The sequence below is a fragment of the Moschus berezovskii genome, chromosome 14, assembly GCF_049115385.1.
Source record: "Moschus berezovskii isolate FMDL1 chromosome 14, NW_MosBer_1.0, whole genome shotgun sequence".
In the NCBI taxonomy this organism is placed as follows: domain Eukaryota; kingdom Metazoa; phylum Chordata; class Mammalia; order Artiodactyla; family Moschidae; genus Moschus; species Moschus berezovskii.
Window position 1 is genome coordinate 4,610,685 of NC_142473.1, and position 14,650 is coordinate 4,625,334.

Consider the following 14,650-nt stretch of genomic DNA (forward strand, 5'->3'; position numbering starts at 1 on the left):
CTATGAAGAAATGTCAGGCTGCTGTACCACCAAGATCTGTAACTTCCTTCAGGAGTTTTGAATAAACAGCTGCATTGTAAGATGAAAAGGACACTCTCATGGGGTCTTTTAACAGTCTTAAAAAGGAAAATAAGGTTATTGAACTTAAATGTGAAGAGGTCAAATTCTTTGGTCCCCCTTAGAAGGAGTAAGAGCCATTTCCTCCTTTTACTTAAAAGTAAGAAAAAGTAACAGAAGCTGCTTCTCTAAGATTTTGGAATTGCCCATGCCCAATGCTGAGATAAAATATTAATAATGAGGAATCTTGGCACTGATATTCCACAGAAGTGATACTTCATTGTTAATCTAATATAACCATAAGGGTCAACTGATCAGTCTATCTAGAAAAAAAAAAAGATTCAATATTTCTAAGAAAATATGGTTAAACTATTTTAACCCTTTCCTCTTACAAACAGATTAAGGAAGAGAGAGAAACTTTAATAATGGAAAATAATGTTGGAAATTACTACCACTCAATGGAAGCATAATCGTTTAGAATCTTTGCTACAACTGGAATAAGTAATGATAATTCTGACACACTTTATTTTTTGATACCGACTTTTATTGAGTTGTTCAAAGTACAGGATATATGTAATCACTCAAAGTCTCTGGCTGATACCTTCACAAGCATTAGAAAAAGAACATATATTGAAAAAGAACACACATTGAGTAACACACAGTAAGCTTAGGCACTGTTTCATATAAACTGTTTTACAGTGCAGGAAATCCAGGATGTCTAGAAATTACTAAAATTATAAAAAGGGGTAAAGCTCTTTTCCTCAACTCTGGCTAAATAGCATCACCTTAAAATACTGACACAGTGTTTGATTATAAAGCAGAAATGTACAGTGGTAGATTTATTTTAGTCCTTATTCAAGAATGATATTTACACAAAGCTCTCACTCAGTATAAATAAAGTATTGTATGTCAGATAACCTAAGTTTTATAGAACATTTATAATACAGGTAACATTAACACCAGATTAAAAAATAAGGAGAACCAATGCTACTCTATATGCCCTTGAACTGGGAAGTTTCTCAGACTGCTGAGTCATGGTCAGGAAATGATATTAAAAAACATAAATTTTTATACATTAGTTTCTCCACCTCTGTGTAAGCAAGAATGATTCAAATTCTTCATTTAACATCAATACTCAAAAAATCTTCAACTGGTACTCTTAGTCTGCAATGTTTCAATTTTTCCAGAATCTTAAAAACTTCAAACTGCCATTAAATATATTATCTTCTGTTTCTTCTTAAAGAACTAAGGTTCATAAAAGGATCATCATCGTCCTAAAATGACATTCAAATGTAAAAATTAGTGACTGTTCCTTGCTTCACTGAGATAAGACAGACGTGCTTATGGGCAAACAATGCCAGTAAGAGCCATCTTCTCCTTTCACATCAGGGAGGCTTTCATGTTTCTATTTCCTCCACAAATACAAACCGTCAGTTTTTTTTCTTTCTCCCTTCCTTAGTAGCCATTTCATTGTTAAAATAAATAAGCTCAACTGAATTTTTAGCAAGCATTAAAAATAAAAATTTATCCTGCTCTATATGAGTGTGTATATATATATACACCTATAATGTATATCAATATATTTCTCTCAGTTATTCATCCTACAAAAAGCAAATAAGGTATGGGAAAGCCAAAAATATAAATACTATTCAAGTCATTTCTATTAGGTTTTTAAACAGGGTTTTTTTTTCAGTTTACATTTTATAACTGGTATATCTAATATTCCAGAAATTGAAAGCCAAACAATTAATGAAGCCACATGATCCAATTTAGAAATAACTGCAATTTTTAATCCCACTACCCATATAATGCCAGAAATAGATCTGCTACTCTCAGAATGATGCAAGAAACAATCTAGCAAAGCAATCTTTCAGATATTTTTTTGGAAACAGAAGTAGATGGGCTATTTCAGTTTCAATGAGTTCCTATGCTCTTGGGTTGTTTATTACATGTACAGTATAAACAGGCAAGAAAATCAGATGTTTGCTAAGAATTTAGAGAGAATGAAAGGTAACAAACCTAAAATAAGCCCCAAACACATGATCTAATGCAGATAACAGAAATCAATGATTATATATTTTATAACTAAATATTCAAAAAAGAAAGCAAAACTTTGAAGTTCTGGTTTATGTTTCTTTCAAGATATTACTAAAAAGGAATAACTATTTGGTGTTAGGCTCTGTTGGCGATGTTAACACATTCAAATGTTCACCAAGTTAGCTATCTCTAGTGATATATGGATGTCTCAAGAAATACAAATTCGTTCTCACTTATTGATTCATTTTCTGCTACCATAAAAGGCAGAACTGATTTATAAATGAGTTAAATCCAAATTATAGTAGAGAATTTACTAATAGTTCTCTTTGGCAGTTAACTTGAAGTATACACATTTTTTTTAAGTAAAATATAACCATATGTATATCTAGATGCTCTGGAATTAACAAATGCATCAACAATTGCTCACTTCTCTCCTGGAGGCAACAGGTTAGTATTTAATAGACAGACTGTATGAGTTCATGTTGCCATTTTTCTCTGTAGCCCGAGTTCTGGGGAATCTCTCTTCAAGCTGTTTCAAAACCACATCTGGGACACAGGGAACGTGATGGCAGCAGGTGAAGCTCAAAGTCACAGGCGTGATTCAGATGCTACAATGGGGATCAGCCTGGAGAACACTGTGCTCAGTGAAATAAGCCAGGAGGAAAAAGACGAACACTGCATAACCCCACTGATCTGAAGTATCAGAGCAGTCAAAATCATAGGGACACTAGAGTGGTTGCCAGGGGCTGAGGAGAGGGGAAATGGAAAGATGTGGTTCAATGGGTATAGATTTTTGGTTCTGGAAGATGCACAGGTTCTGGAGGCTGTGCACAACAATGTGAATATATTTAACACTAGTGAACTATTGATAATTATACACTTAAAACTTGAGATGGTAAGTTTTATGTTCATGTTTCTACCACAGTTGAAAACTACCACCATGCATCCTTATATAGGAAATGTGTAGAGCATATAATAAAGATTTAATAAACAATCTATTAAAAAGTAACATTAACAACTTCTATGATATTATCACCGCTATTTCTCCAAACATAAACAAAAGCTTAAAAAAACTATTCTGATCCTACTGTTACCTGGGCAGGTGAAATAAGAGCTGAGTGAATATTAGACGTTAAATTTCAGGTCTTTCACGTCTGAGACATTTCCATTGACAGGCACTCAACAGAGGGTGCTCATTGATTCCACGTTAACTATGGTTCCAAGGAAAGTGATCAATGAAACTATATTCAGAAATAATTTTCAACAACTAGCTTAGCAATTCCTATTCAGATTTTATAAACACTTAAATTATTTAGTATTTAACTTAGTACTTTATTACCTCATCTGATTCAAAGTCAACCCCTTTGGCGATCTGGCTCTGGGACATAGGTTTGCTTGATGATGAAGTGCTTGAGCCTCTGAGGTAAAATAGGAGAAAAACAGAGAAGATGAACCAAAAATTCATCACAGGAGCCTTTCTTGCCAAATTTTTCATTTTAGTAGCAGCCATAAATAAAAACAGCTAGTACATTCTCTTCCGGCTGCATTAGAGGCAGTAAAAGCTCAGAGGTGTGTGAGGAAAAGCACTGAGGTCAAGGTCTGAATTCCAGTTCTGCCCTGGTCGAGTTACATGGCTTCCAGCAAGGTACTCAGCCTCTGTGCAGCAATCTCCTCAGATATGAAACAAGGATAATAATACTTTTTTTAGAGATGAAATGTGTTAGCCATAAAAAGGAATGAAACTGGGTCATTTGTAGAGATGTGGATGGACCTAGAGAACTGTCATACAGGGTGAAGTCAGTCAGAGAGAGAAAAACAATTATCTTGCATTAAGGCACATGTGGAATCTAGAAAAATGGGAGAGGTAAACCTATTTGCAAAGCAGGGATGGAGACAGACGCAGAGAGCAAACATACACACACCAAGGCGGGGGGAGGAGTGGGAGGGACTGAGAGACTGCGCTGACGTGTATGTACTCTTTATGTCGTTGTTGCTGAGTCACCAAGTCCCGTCTGACTCTCTGTGACCCCATGGAATGCAGCCCGCCAGGCTCCTCTGTCCATGGGATTCTCCAGGCAAGAACACTGCAGTGGGTTGCCGTTTCCTTCTCCAGCGGATCTTCCCGACCCAGAGATCAAACCTGCATCTCCTGCACTGGCAGGTGGGTTCTTTCCTGCTGGGCCACCAGGGAGGCCCACATGCTGTTGACGCTATCTGTAAAATAGATAACTAATGAGAACACACTGTGTGCATAGGGACCTCTACTCACTGCACTGCGCTGACCCGACTGGGAAGGAAGTCCCAAAGTGAGGGAATGTATGTATACGTACCCTGATTCATCTTGCTCTACAGGAGAACCTAGCACAGTACTGCAATTATACGCCAATAAAAATTAATTTCAAAAGTAAAAATAAAAAGCAATAGCCACTTAAAGAAAGATTAAATGTGTTAATATACCTAAACACTTCGATCAGTGACTGACATGTATGAAGCATTTCACAGATGTTTTCTTATATTATCATAGTTCTTAGCATATATTAACACGTATCTACTACTATCCTCTATTCCTCAAAATTATGGTAACATTGAAATATTTTAATTCAACTATTAGCTATGTTTCCATAAAAGGATAAAAGGATCTTGGAAAAGCCTCATTGCTTTCTAGGGTTGCCTCATTAATATTATTCATGTTCTGTCCAAATCGAATAGCAAATATTTGTTTAGTACTTGATCCTTGCCAAGTACTAAATGATAGGCCCTGGGAAATATCAGTAACCAAGATAACCAGGAATCTGCTTTTATGAAAAGCTTAACTTGTAGTAACGGAATTCATATTCCTGTCTTTTTACTAACAAAAATTCTAAGTTATCTTAGAACAGGGGCCAGCAATCTTGGTTAGCAAGCCAAATGCAGCCTACCTGTTGCCCACAGAGGTGAGCTAAGAATGGTGTTCACCTTTTGAAATGGGTACATTTAAATGGTTGTTTAAGTACCTACATAATATCCCCAATATTGTCTCCTGGCCCACAAAGCCTAAAATATTTACTACCTAACCCTTTAAGAAAAAGGTGGCCAGCTCATGTCACAAATGAAAGCAGCTTTTGTGAATTTCTAGCCAACGATTTATTACCACGTTTTGGAATGTTACTACAGCAAAAGAACTGAAGGCCTTGTCTGGACAAACTGTTTGAAACAAGAGGTCTTGTGTCAGATGGAAACAGAAAAACCCACAGGTTCTCAGGCACAAAGGTAAAGGAGGATGTGACGAGCAAACTTGAATAGCAACACAGCTTCAGAGACAGCACATCAAGGAACTTATCAACCGATCCAACTGGGATGCCCCTACCTCTCTGTATTGGACCTAAGCTGGAACTGGTCATTGTTGACTGGTTTCCATCTGTGACAGGAAGACAGAACATCAAAAGCATAAAGCCGAAGCCCACCACGGCAGGCGAGGCATTGTGGATGCAGGGGCTGGGGGAAGTGGAAAGTTAAGAAAGAAGCACGCACTGAGACCTGACTCTGCCTGCTGCTATCTCCCCAGACAAATAACCAATGGTGCCCAGACATCTACACCAGACGCTGGCTCATGTGATCACAGCAGGGGCCCCTAATTTTACACCAGAGGACCCCACAGACCGACAGATCTAGTCTGTAAGAGGTCCCCTATCCTTAGAAATCAGTGCTGGAAGGAAAGAATGGCTATATTGCTTGACTGCTAGGACAAATAAATAAATGGCTTTTGTTATGAATGACCAAAAAAAAAGTTTAATTTGATGAGCTTTAAGGCAGAGAGGGTGTATTAAATTGTGTGCAGGAGCTCTAAGTCTTCTTCACTTTTGCACAGATATAATTTGGAGCCACAGGTCAGAATTCCTGTCTAGAGATGTTCGGCCAATTATGTCAGTTGAGCACTGTCACAAGCATAAGATAACATGTTAAATTGGCCTTGGCACATAAAAGGTGCCCCGAAATGTCAGTTCCCCTCATTGTGAGGTTTAACAGGATCCCCTCCATCTCTCCTCTTCCCCCTGGCCTGATGGGACCGTGTCTTCTCTTGCTCGTGGCTTTAAGATGAGGGTGGGTACCACCAGTTCTATCAAATCTGGAAGGGTCTCCTCATTCCCAGTACAACAAGGTAGAGTTAGTCATTCAGTTGTGTCCGATTCTTTGCGACCCCATGGACTGGACTGTAGCCTGCCAAGCTCCTTTGTCCATGGACTTCTGCGGGTAAGAATACTGGAGTGGGTTGCCATTCCCTTCTCCAAGTGATCTTCCAGATACCGGAATCTAACCCAGGTCCCCCACATTGCAGGTAGATTCTTTACTGTCTGAACCACCATGGAAGCCCACAACAAGGTAGAGTTTGCTGTAATTTTTCCAAGGAAAAGTGGGTGGACCACCATTGCCTATCCAGCAGAAGGGAGTTTTACAGCTGAAAGTTCTTTCCTTTTTCAGGTTAACCACCAGAATATTAGTGCTTTCACTGCCTACCATTCTTCCTATTATTCTCATTCTATTTCCCTAGCCTGTTCTTCCTTATAGAGGTGTTACTTTGTGAAGTACTGAGAGAGTTAACTTAGACAGGTTGATAGGGAATCCAAGGCCCCTTTAAGGAGGAGGTGAACATTCTTTCTTTTTCACATTCTTTTGTCTTCGCCACATAGACCTTGTAAGCCCTATCTCTTGCTCAAGGACATGCATTTTTTAAGCGCAAGATGTATGGAAAAAGAGGACTGACAAAACTTTCACAGCCTTGAGGCATTCTTTTTATCTATTCTCAACAGCCAGTTGAAAAGTATACAATGCTTTTATATAAATATATTTAATGTTTAAATATATTTAATGCTCTGCTTAAACTAGCAAGGCAGATACTCTTCTACCCCTTCCTGTGCCTTTTGCTAGAACACTTTTCTATTACTTTCACTTTAATAAAATCTCTGCTACACAAAGTTCTGAGTGACTGAGACTGCATCTTTGGTCCCAGAGTTAAATCTTCTCCTTTGGAGACCACAAATCCAGCACCATTTACCTTAAGCTATCAGTACTGTACTTAGCACTTCACTAACATTAACTCACTTCTAAGCCTCACAATAACCCTTGGAGATGAATATTCTTGTCTTCATTTTACAAATGAGGATACTGAAGCACAGAAGAAACTTGTACAAGGCCCATACTCAGTAAGTGGTAGAGCTTAATACTTCCAATTATGACTGAAATAAATATATAAACCATGTTATTACTAAATAATTTCCCCCAAACAACCTAAATCGTGTCACCCAGCTGCTGTCATTAGGAACACAAATCTGCCAAGGCTGATTTCAGATTTCTTGCCAAAATGTTAATTTTTAAATTGTCTCTTGTCATTTAAATGACTCTTATTACATGCAGAGGTCTGAGAGTTTAATCTATTATGTTAAGAAGCAACAGCAGAGGATGAACCTAGAGATTATCATAATAAGCAAAGTAAGTCTGAACGAGGAAGACAAATACCATATGATATCACTTATATGTGGAATCTAAAATACAACACAAATGAACTTATCTACAAAACAAAAATAGAGTTACACAGAGAACAGACTCATGCTAGTCAAGAGGGAGAAGGGTGGGAAGGGGATAGACTGGGAGTCTGGAATTAGCAGATGCAAACTATTATATATAGAATGGACAAACAGCATGGTCTTACTGTACAGCACAGAGAACAATATTCAATATCCTGGGATAAACCATAATGGGAAAGAATGTGAAAAAGACTGTATATATATGTATAACTGAACTACTGTGCTGTATAGAAGAAAATAACACAACACTGTAAATCAACTAATACTTCAATAAAATTAAATAAAAGAAGAAGCAATGGCAGAGGTGAGTCCTGGAGCAGAATGCCTGGTCCGTGACTGGCTGGTGACCTCAGGTAAGTTATTTAAATTACCATGCCTCACTTTCTTCAAAGGCAAAAGGGAGGAAAACAGAGTTATAAATACATTTACCTCCTGGAGTGACTGTAAGCAGCAAACAAGCTAATTCATATGCAAAGGCTTAGAATGGTGCCTGACATACAGGAAGTGCTAAAAGCTGAAACTGAATATTAACAAAATACAAAGCTATTTTCTGTTAATTGGAGAGAACACAGTACTCTAACAAGAAAATCACCGGGTAATAAAGGCAAAAGGAAATGAATGACAAGTTATTCAAACTGTCACTGAAAATACCTGTAATAATGATGCATTGACTCTATGAACTAGCTCCTGGTCTGTTTTTCACTTCTATATATACATGACTGCTTCCCAGGTGGCTCAGTGGTGAAGAATCTGCCTGCAATGCAGGAGATGACGGTTTGATCCCTGGGTCGGGAAGAACCCCTGGAGGAGGGCATGGCAACCCCACTCCAGTATTCTTGTCTGGAGAATTCCATGGACAGAGGAGCTTAGTCCATGGGGTCACAAAAAGTCAGACATGACTTAGTGACTAAACAGCAACAACAAATACATAACTAGTTGAAAATGAATCTGTTAGATTTCCATGACTTAGAAAAATGTATAAGAATTCTGGACAATTTTTAATTTTTTCTTATGTTTCTTTTTGTAGGAAGTGACTACACCTACCTTTGATCAGTTTTGAAAGTAGTCAGAAAAATGTCTTCTTCGGTATCTGACTCATCCACCTCAATCACCTAAGAGGGAGAAACAGAAAATAGTCTTTGTGGGGATGGAAAATTTGAATAAAAATGCATTAAATAGTCTAAAAATACATATTTTTATAAAAATATACAAAAAAGGAGGCAGAAACCATGTGAGCAGCACCCATAAAACCTAAAGCTCTGCCTGACCTCCTCCCTAAGACAACTCTTCATTCTATGTATTTTTCTGTATAATATATATGAGCTCACTTCTATACTGTATCATGGCAGCCTGGGTACCTACAGGAACATGTACCTAGACTGGTGAATGACTCACATAGGGTCATGTGCAGACAGTGCCCTGTGATTCTCTTGGGTTTGAAATGAAAGATCATCGCTGTTTCATCTCTAATTAAAAATGAAGTATATAAGACTGTGTGGGAAGTACTGGATATCTGTTTTTCTGTTACATTTATCCTTGTTAAATACCACTTGTTGACTTTAAACCTCACTAAAGATATTTATGATTCTTGATTCTATAATCCACAATACTACCTATTATATATTTCTGTTATCTTGACACTTAATACACACATTTGCTATGTCTTCATCTAACTGATAAAGTCAAAGACAAAACAGTGAAAAAAATAGCACTTGAGATCCACTCCCTCAACAGGTTAACACAGAACTATTAGTCAAAAACCATTAAATGAAGCTGTCTAATCAGCTATGAATCTAGACAATATTTTTTGTCCATGAAACTATCAGAAGATTGTCTTATGTACCTTGAAGGAATCTAACGCCTTCAGCATTCCCCTAAACCACCACTATGTATCCCCAATTTAAAAAAATGAAAGAAAAAGTTAGTTTGCCATGACTTAACTCTTTTGAACTCATATTCTTCCATTATAAAAGAAAAATCTAGAAGAGAAGCTTCCTTGTAGACATGATGAAATTTTGTTTGTTTTCACATATGAAGCAATAGGGGGCAACAGCTGACGGAATAATGAAATGGAGGTCAGGATAAAAGGACCAGTACACTCAGAGACAGTTGTATAATAGGAAGAAAAGGTGGGAAAAAAAAAAAAGATGAAATTAAGAGAGATAAAAGAGCAATAGTAGGAGCAGGACAGAGAAGTTTTTTGGAAGAGGAGGAGGTCAGCCGCATCACGAGCTCAAAGAGACCAGGAAGGGATGAACTGAACGCTGCTAGGGCAGTATGACACTGTTTCCACTGTATTTCCATCTATTTTCCATGACTGAGAGACTGAACTGAACTGAAGGGCGGTATGATACAGAGCAGTGACTCTCAGCGAGGTGTGATTTTTAACCCCTACTCCCATTCCAGAAACGTCTGGCATATGTGAAGGCATTTTTGATTATTTTATCTGGGGGAGCGGGGGGGTGGGGGAGGACCACAGGCACTCGGAGGCAGAAGCCAAGAATGGTGCTTGAAAAGTGAGACACGTGGGTTTTGAAAACAAGGGAAGAGGAGACTCAAGCCAATTTTGGACTCTCGTTGGAATCCAAAGGAACAGCAGAAGTTTTATGTTAAATCTAGAGTCACACAGAGGTCCATAAACTCAGACCTTGTAATCTGCCTTGAGTCTAGCTTCAGCCTTTAAGACACAGCCAGAGTACGTAAGCAACAAAAGGACGCCAACAAGAAACAAGACCTCTCTGTGCACTGAATGCCCATCTTCTGTAACGGTTTTCCACGCATGGCCCCTTCTGGTTCAACATTATTATTCTTAAAACTATTACTGGGGACACATATTTACTGATATACAATCAAGGTGATTCACTCTTTCTTTTTTAAAAGAGAGAAAACAAAATAAAAACTCCTAGAAGCCCTCAGCCTATATAATCAGTAAAGTTCTCAACAGTTTTAACATTTTACATTTTTTTCTTCTTTTATTTACTCTGTAGAAAAAAGACAATCATAATGTACAAAATATAAAGTAGCCCACAACTATAAAGCTTTTTTTCCTTACCTCGGTATAATTTTTAGTAGCAACATTTCGAGAGGGCTGCTGTCTTGTAGATTTAAAGGCTACAATGAAAAAGATGATACATCCATTATGTTTTTCTTAAAACAGTTTAGAAAAATCTGCATGCTTCTTTAGCTGAGTATTTCCTAAGTTTTATCTGTAAAAGCTCATGATGACTAATTACAAAACCACTTACATTTCTTAAAATCTGAAGGGAGATGGAATTATATGTCTACTTGTCAGTCTCAAATGATTTTTCTGATTTACTCAAATAAAGTAATAAGCAGTATTCATAAAGACATCTATAGCAAAAAGTATTTTACAGCAAAATACCTGAAGGATAAAATCTGATCACCAAGTAGACTGAATTCCAAATAAGTGAAAGTAGCCTCCTCAGGTCTTCTCTTACAGTTGGCAATCTGTTTCCTTGTGGCTACACTGTGTTAGGAGCCACTTGTCCCAGTAAGAGCTTCCTTACTCTCCTCTACTGTGTTAAAAATATTCAGTATCTAAGTAACTGTCCAGAGGGAATTCTAGAAAACAGTATATCCGTTGTTTCACAATAACTTTCGTATAAATCCTTACATTTTCACCTTTGTAAATGTGGTTAGAATCATGAAGTTTATTCTTCCCAAGACTATGATATTATGATTTTACAATAAGAAATATAATTTGGTCTTCACCCACATTTCTGGCAGAGAGCCCCCCGAGCCAGTCAGTGTTAGTCGACTACTCAGTTGTGTCTGACTCTTTGCAACCTCATAGACTGTAGCCTGCCTGGTTCCTCTGTCCATGGAATTCTCCAGGCAAGAATACTGGAGTGGGTTGCCATTCCCTTCTCCAGGGGATCTTCCCAACCCAGGAATTGAACCAGGGTCTCCTGCATCGCAGGTGGATTCTTTACTATCTGAGCCACCAGGAAGCCCAGGGAGCACTTAAAACGCTGATTTCCTGAAATGATGAGAGCCATCAAGGTGTTTTTTACTATGTTAACAAAGCAACTTTGGGACCACAACTGAGGGAGGTTGGGTACCAGGGAACCAACTAGGAAGAGAAGGTTGGAACTTTCAGTCCCCAACCTGATTTCTGGGGAGGGTAGAGAAGCTGGAGGTTGAATCAATCACCAACAGCCAATAATGTCACCAATCATGCCTACGTAGTGGGGCCTAGATAAAAACCCAAAAGGAGGGGATTCAGAGAGCTTCCAGGGAATGAATCAGGATGTTTCCACATGCCACCACTCCTAGACCCCAAAATTGATACAGACAGAAGCTCCTTTGCTCTGGACCTTGCCCTAAGTATCTCTTCAACTGGCTATTGATTCATATCTTTAACATCTTTGGTAATAAGCCAGTAATCCAGTAAGTAAACTAGTTTCCTGTGTTCTGTGAGTCACTCTAGCAAGTAAACTGAATCAAAGAAGGAGTCATGGGAACCTCTGATTTATGGCCAATTGGTCAGAAGTATGGGAACAACAATATTCCAACATGTGACTGGCATCTGAAGAGAAGCAGGTGGTCTTGTGGAGCTGGGTCTCTCCCCTGTGGAATCTGATGCTGTCTCTGGGTAGTCAGTGTCCGAACTGAGTTGACTTGTAGGACACCCAGCAGGTGTCTGAGAACTGCATGGAGGTGTGCGGAACCACCCCCCAACCCCACACACACTGGAATTAAGAGCAGAATATTAAAAACCTAGAATAAAATTTAAACAGCCCATAAGAGGTTTAAGTTTCTCCTAAGCCTTACCAGTTTGCTAACATTAAAAAAAAGATCTCCCCCAAGATAACCCCAAAGCCAAACAATAGGGCAAGAAGAGATAAAAAGACAGAGGATTTAAAGAAGTCAAATGCTCAAACAACCCCACAAAGTCCAAAATTCTCCTAGTAAGAATTGCTTATTTAACTTATATGCAGAGTACATCATGAGGAACGCTGGGCTGGAAGAAGCATAAGCTGGAATCAAGATTGCCGGGAGAAATATCAATAACCTCAGATATGCAGATGACACTACCCTTATGGCAGAAAGTGAAGAGGAACGCAAAAGCCTCTTGATGAAAGTGAAGGAAGAGAGTGAAAAGGTTGGCTTGAAGCTCAACACTCAGAAAACAAAGATCATGGCATCTGGTCCCATCACTTCATGGGAAATAGATGGAAAAACAGTGGAAACAGTGTCAGACTTTATTTTTTGGGCTCCAAAATCACTGCAGATGCTGATTTCAGCCAGAAAATTAAAAGACGCTTACTCCTTGGAAGGAAAGTTATGACCAGCCTAGATAGTCTATTAAAAAGCAGAGACATTACTTTGCCAACCAAGGTCCGTCTAGTCAAGGCAATGGTTTTTCCCGTGGTCATGTATGGATGTGAGAGTTGGACTGTGAAGAAGGCTGACCGCCGAAGAATCGATGCTTTTGAACTGTGGTGTTGGAGAAGACTCTTGAGAGTCCCTTATACTGCAAGGAGATCCAACCAGTCCATTCTAGAGGAGATCAATCCTGGATGTTCATTGGAGGGACTGATGCTAAAGCTGAAACTGCAATACTTTGGCCACCTCATGCGACGAGTTGACTCACTGGAAAAGACTCTGATGCTGGGAAAGGTTGGGGGCGGGAGGAGAAGGGGACGACGGAGAATGAGATGGCTGGATGGCATCACCGATTCTGTGGACATGAGTTTGAGTGAACTCCGGGAGTTGGTGATGGACAGGGAGGCCTGGCGTGCTGTGATTCATGGGGTCGCGGAGAGTCGGACACGACTGAGCGACTGAAGTGAACTGAACTGAACTGAACCCTTTGTAGACAAACTTCTGTGGAAAAACGTGTGCTGTCCACTCTTATTCACAACTGCTGCTGGCTATAAATGTAATATCTAATAATACATTTCCCAATAAAACTCCAATGCAGTAACAAACCTCTACACTCCATGTAGTTTGTTATAATAGAATTGAACCTTTATTTATCTCTTTGTTCCCCCATTTAGAATACAAACACAGAAGCTATAGTTTTAAAGTGGCTTTTGTCCCAAAGTTACAGCAACTATAGCTAGTACTTTATGGTTATTCTGTCACAGACTATATTAAAAAATCAGTTTTATTTTTCAAAAAAAGGCCCAATGTTGGATGTAACCAGTTAAATGTAAAACCACTGAGCCAACAAACCAACTGTATAAAAGACAAATTTAGACTAATTCATGGAAGATCCATTTTCATAAGTTTATTGTAAACACTGCCACTAATACTATTAATAACAACAGCAATCATTGACTGGATTCTTATCAAGTGCTATGCTCAGTAATGGATATGTATAGTTCAGTTAACACTTTTAATTACTCTGGGAAGTTAGTTCTACTTCCCAATGGGAGGACAGAGTGAATAGGTTATATTTAATTAAAATCTTAGAAGAATAAGAACAGAACAAGGTAGTGTCTGAAGGGATAACAGCAAAGGATTACTAGAAGTGATAAAACACACCAATTCACAGTTTCATGAATCTGAATAAATTCTAAGCAGTATAAATAAAAGAACTGAACATCTAGATTCATCATAGTGAAAGTGGGGAACACCAAAGACAGCCAGCTGGAGGAAAAATGGACTACTTAAAAAAACAAGCAACAAGCTAAACTAACAGCGGATTTCTTAACAAGAACAGTGGAAACTAGAAGGCTCAGTTTGAGTGATTAACTCTGTCCACTGGTGTCAGGGAAAGTGTCACATGAAACAATAAAGCTTGGACTTTCCTGATGGCCCAGTAGTTAAGAATCTGCCTGCCAATGCAGGGGATGTGGGTTTCACCCCTGGTCTGGGACGATCCCACATGCCATGGAGCAACTAAACCCATGCACCACAACTACTGAGCCTATAGGCCCTAGAGCCTGTGCTCTGCAACAAGAAAAGCCACCTAAAGAAGTCTGCTCACTGCAACTGAAAAAGCCGGTGCATGGCAATGAAGCCCC

The 14,650-nt window shown here is 38.7% G+C and overlaps 1 protein-coding gene across 5 annotated transcripts in view; it reads right to left on the bottom strand.

Annotated features, from left to right (window-relative positions):
- Positions 1-579: 579 nt before the first annotated feature.
- The window catches only part of MRE11 (MRE11 double strand break repair nuclease), a 96,334-nt gene continuing 82,263 nt past the window's right edge, over positions 580-14,650 (bottom strand). For 4 of the 5 annotated variants that reach the window (XM_055422827.2, XM_055422828.2, XM_088842866.1 and 1 more), the window contains 4 exons: positions 10,708-10,766; positions 8,700-8,767; positions 3,434-3,512; positions 580-1,331 (listed from right to left, as the gene is read on the bottom strand). In XM_055422827.2, coding sequence (XP_055278802.1) covers positions 1,278-1,331; positions 3,434-3,512; positions 8,700-8,767; positions 10,708-10,766 — 260 coding nt within the window. In that variant the 3' untranslated portion in view covers positions 580-1,277. Of the gene's footprint in view, positions 1,332-3,433; positions 4,309-8,699; positions 8,768-10,707; positions 10,767-14,650 lie in introns of those variants that run through there. The other variant, XM_088842865.1, reaches the window with a different exon arrangement.